Raw genomic sequence first — 2,120 nt, forward strand, 5'->3', positions numbered from 1 at the left:
ATCATCAATACATCTTTGATCTCAAAGGGAATGATTTCACCTTTAAGTATGATATTTGCCATAGGTTTTTTTGAGCTATCCTTTACAATGTTAAGGAAGTTCCTTTCTGTTCCTGGCTTCTTATGCTTTTTTTCTTTCTTCTTTTTTTCTTAATCGTGAATAGATGTTGAATTTTATCAAGTGTTTTTTTATATCATTGAGATTATTATATAATTTTCTCCTTTGTTAGTGTGGTTAATAATTGTACTTGGTTTTTCAAATGATAAATTGACTTCTTAGAATAAAATATTCCATTGATTATACCATGTATTATAATTTTAGGTACTACTAAAAATGCTATAATATTGTCTGATTAAGATTTATCCTGATTTCAGAGATTTTTAAATGTGAGCAGAAAAGTACATCTTAGATTTGATGAAATGAAGTATTATTCTTTGTATATACCCTTGATTTACGCTATATTTGTTTTAAGATTTTGCGTCCATGTTCATTAGTTACATGGTCCTGTAATTTTCTCTTTTATACTATCTTTGGCTTTATAATCAAAGTTACAAAAATAAATTGGAGAGCATTCCCTCGTTTTCTATATACTGGAATTAATTGTGTGTGTTTGGAATGATTCATTCCTTGAAAGCTTGGCAAAAGATACCAGCAAAACTGTGTTGGACCAGTTTTTTTGGGGTGGGCGGTGAGGGGAGATTTTTTACTTACCAGTGTAATTTCTTTAATAGTTACAGAACTTTCTGTATTTTCTATTCTTGAGTCAATTTTGGCAAGTTACATTTTTTTAGGGAATTTTTAGGGTTTTTTAGGGAAAACCACTTACTTTTCAAATGTATTGACATTCACTCTAGTCCACTCTCCATTCTGCTGCCAGATTAATTTTTAGAAATTGGTAATTAGAAGATGTGATTTCCTTAATTAAGATCCTTTAATAACCCCCCCCACACACACACAAAAGTTCAGCTAACGGCCCTTTATGATCCGACCTCCCATCTTTTTCAGTAACTTCATTTCCGTCTACCTTATTGTATATACTGTCTATATTGAACTATTTATTGTTGTTCTTTGAAATGGTATTATGCTCTGCCAGGCCTCTCTGACTTTACATATGTCAGTTCTTTCGATTTTACCTCATTCTTCCTCTAAAACTGGTCTGAAGATTTATTTCTCAAGGAATCTGCCTCTGACCCGGTAGGCTGATCATACACATTTATTAGGATTCTGTGCATTCCTCAATCATAGCAGTTTGTTGTAAAGTGTTAAACACCTTTTTCCATATCACATACTAGGCACCCGAAAGCTGTCTTTGCAAAGAGTGAATGAAGAAATGACTGAGAGAAATAATATTTCTAACGAAAATGTGTGTTTTACTCAACAGTGACAACTGAACGCCCCGTGCAGGTGAAGGTGGTCAAAGTTAAGAAGTCTGATAAGGGAGATTTCTACAAAAGGCAGATTGCTTGGGCCCTTCGAGACCTTGCTGTGGTAGATGCCAAAGATGCTATCAAAGTATGTTTTTTTTAGTTCTTTGACCAGTGTTCAGAAAGCGTCTTTCATTTATAACATAGTATTTTCTATTCTAAGATGATCTAAACTTGTTTTGTGACCACTGGTCTACCAGCTAACCAAGAATTAGTCTAAAATATATTATTCAACCTACCAACCCCCAACTCTTAGGCTACTAAAAATAAGTACATACGTATGTTTATTTCATTGTTTTTGCTTTTTTAAAGCTACAATTATGTTTGTACATAAACTACATAAACTAGAGCAAAATAAAGAAAGTTGAATAACGTGATAATCATGTTAAAGGACCAACCACCTATATTCCTGGCAGTTCAGAGGCTTTTCACAGAAATACTCTTTTTTACAGGGAAACCAAGTAAAATTCCTTTGATTAGATTAGATGTTTCCTCCTCCTTTCTGACCCTGCCCCTCATCTTCCTCTGCAGCCCAAAGGCTGCTCCAGAGCACTAGGGAATACATGTACCACATCCACGTGTACTGTTGATAGGACTAATAGCAAGGCTTGCGCTAATGAAACTACAGGTGCCCTTTAACTTAACTCTGCATGTCTCATACATTTATTAAAAAGGCACAAAGAGTAAAAAAAAAAA

At 33.9% G+C, this 2,120-nt stretch overlaps 1 protein-coding gene across 1 annotated transcript in view; it reads left to right on the forward strand.

Moving 5' to 3' along the window:
• LOC105807672 (exocyst complex component 1-like) overlaps positions 1–2,120 on the forward strand; it is an 85,106-nt gene that overhangs the window by 9,110 nt on the left and 73,876 nt on the right. The window contains exon 2 of the mRNA XM_012641095.1: positions 1,376–1,512. Coding sequence (XP_012496549.1) covers positions 1,376–1,512 — 137 coding nt within the window. The remainder of the gene's footprint in view (positions 1–1,375; positions 1,513–2,120) is intronic.

This window comes from Propithecus coquereli, unplaced genomic scaffold, assembly GCF_000956105.1.
Source record: "Propithecus coquereli isolate 6110/MARCELLA unplaced genomic scaffold, Pcoq_1.0 Scaffold162, whole genome shotgun sequence".
Lineage (NCBI taxonomy): Eukaryota > Metazoa > Chordata > Mammalia > Primates > Indriidae > Propithecus > Propithecus coquereli.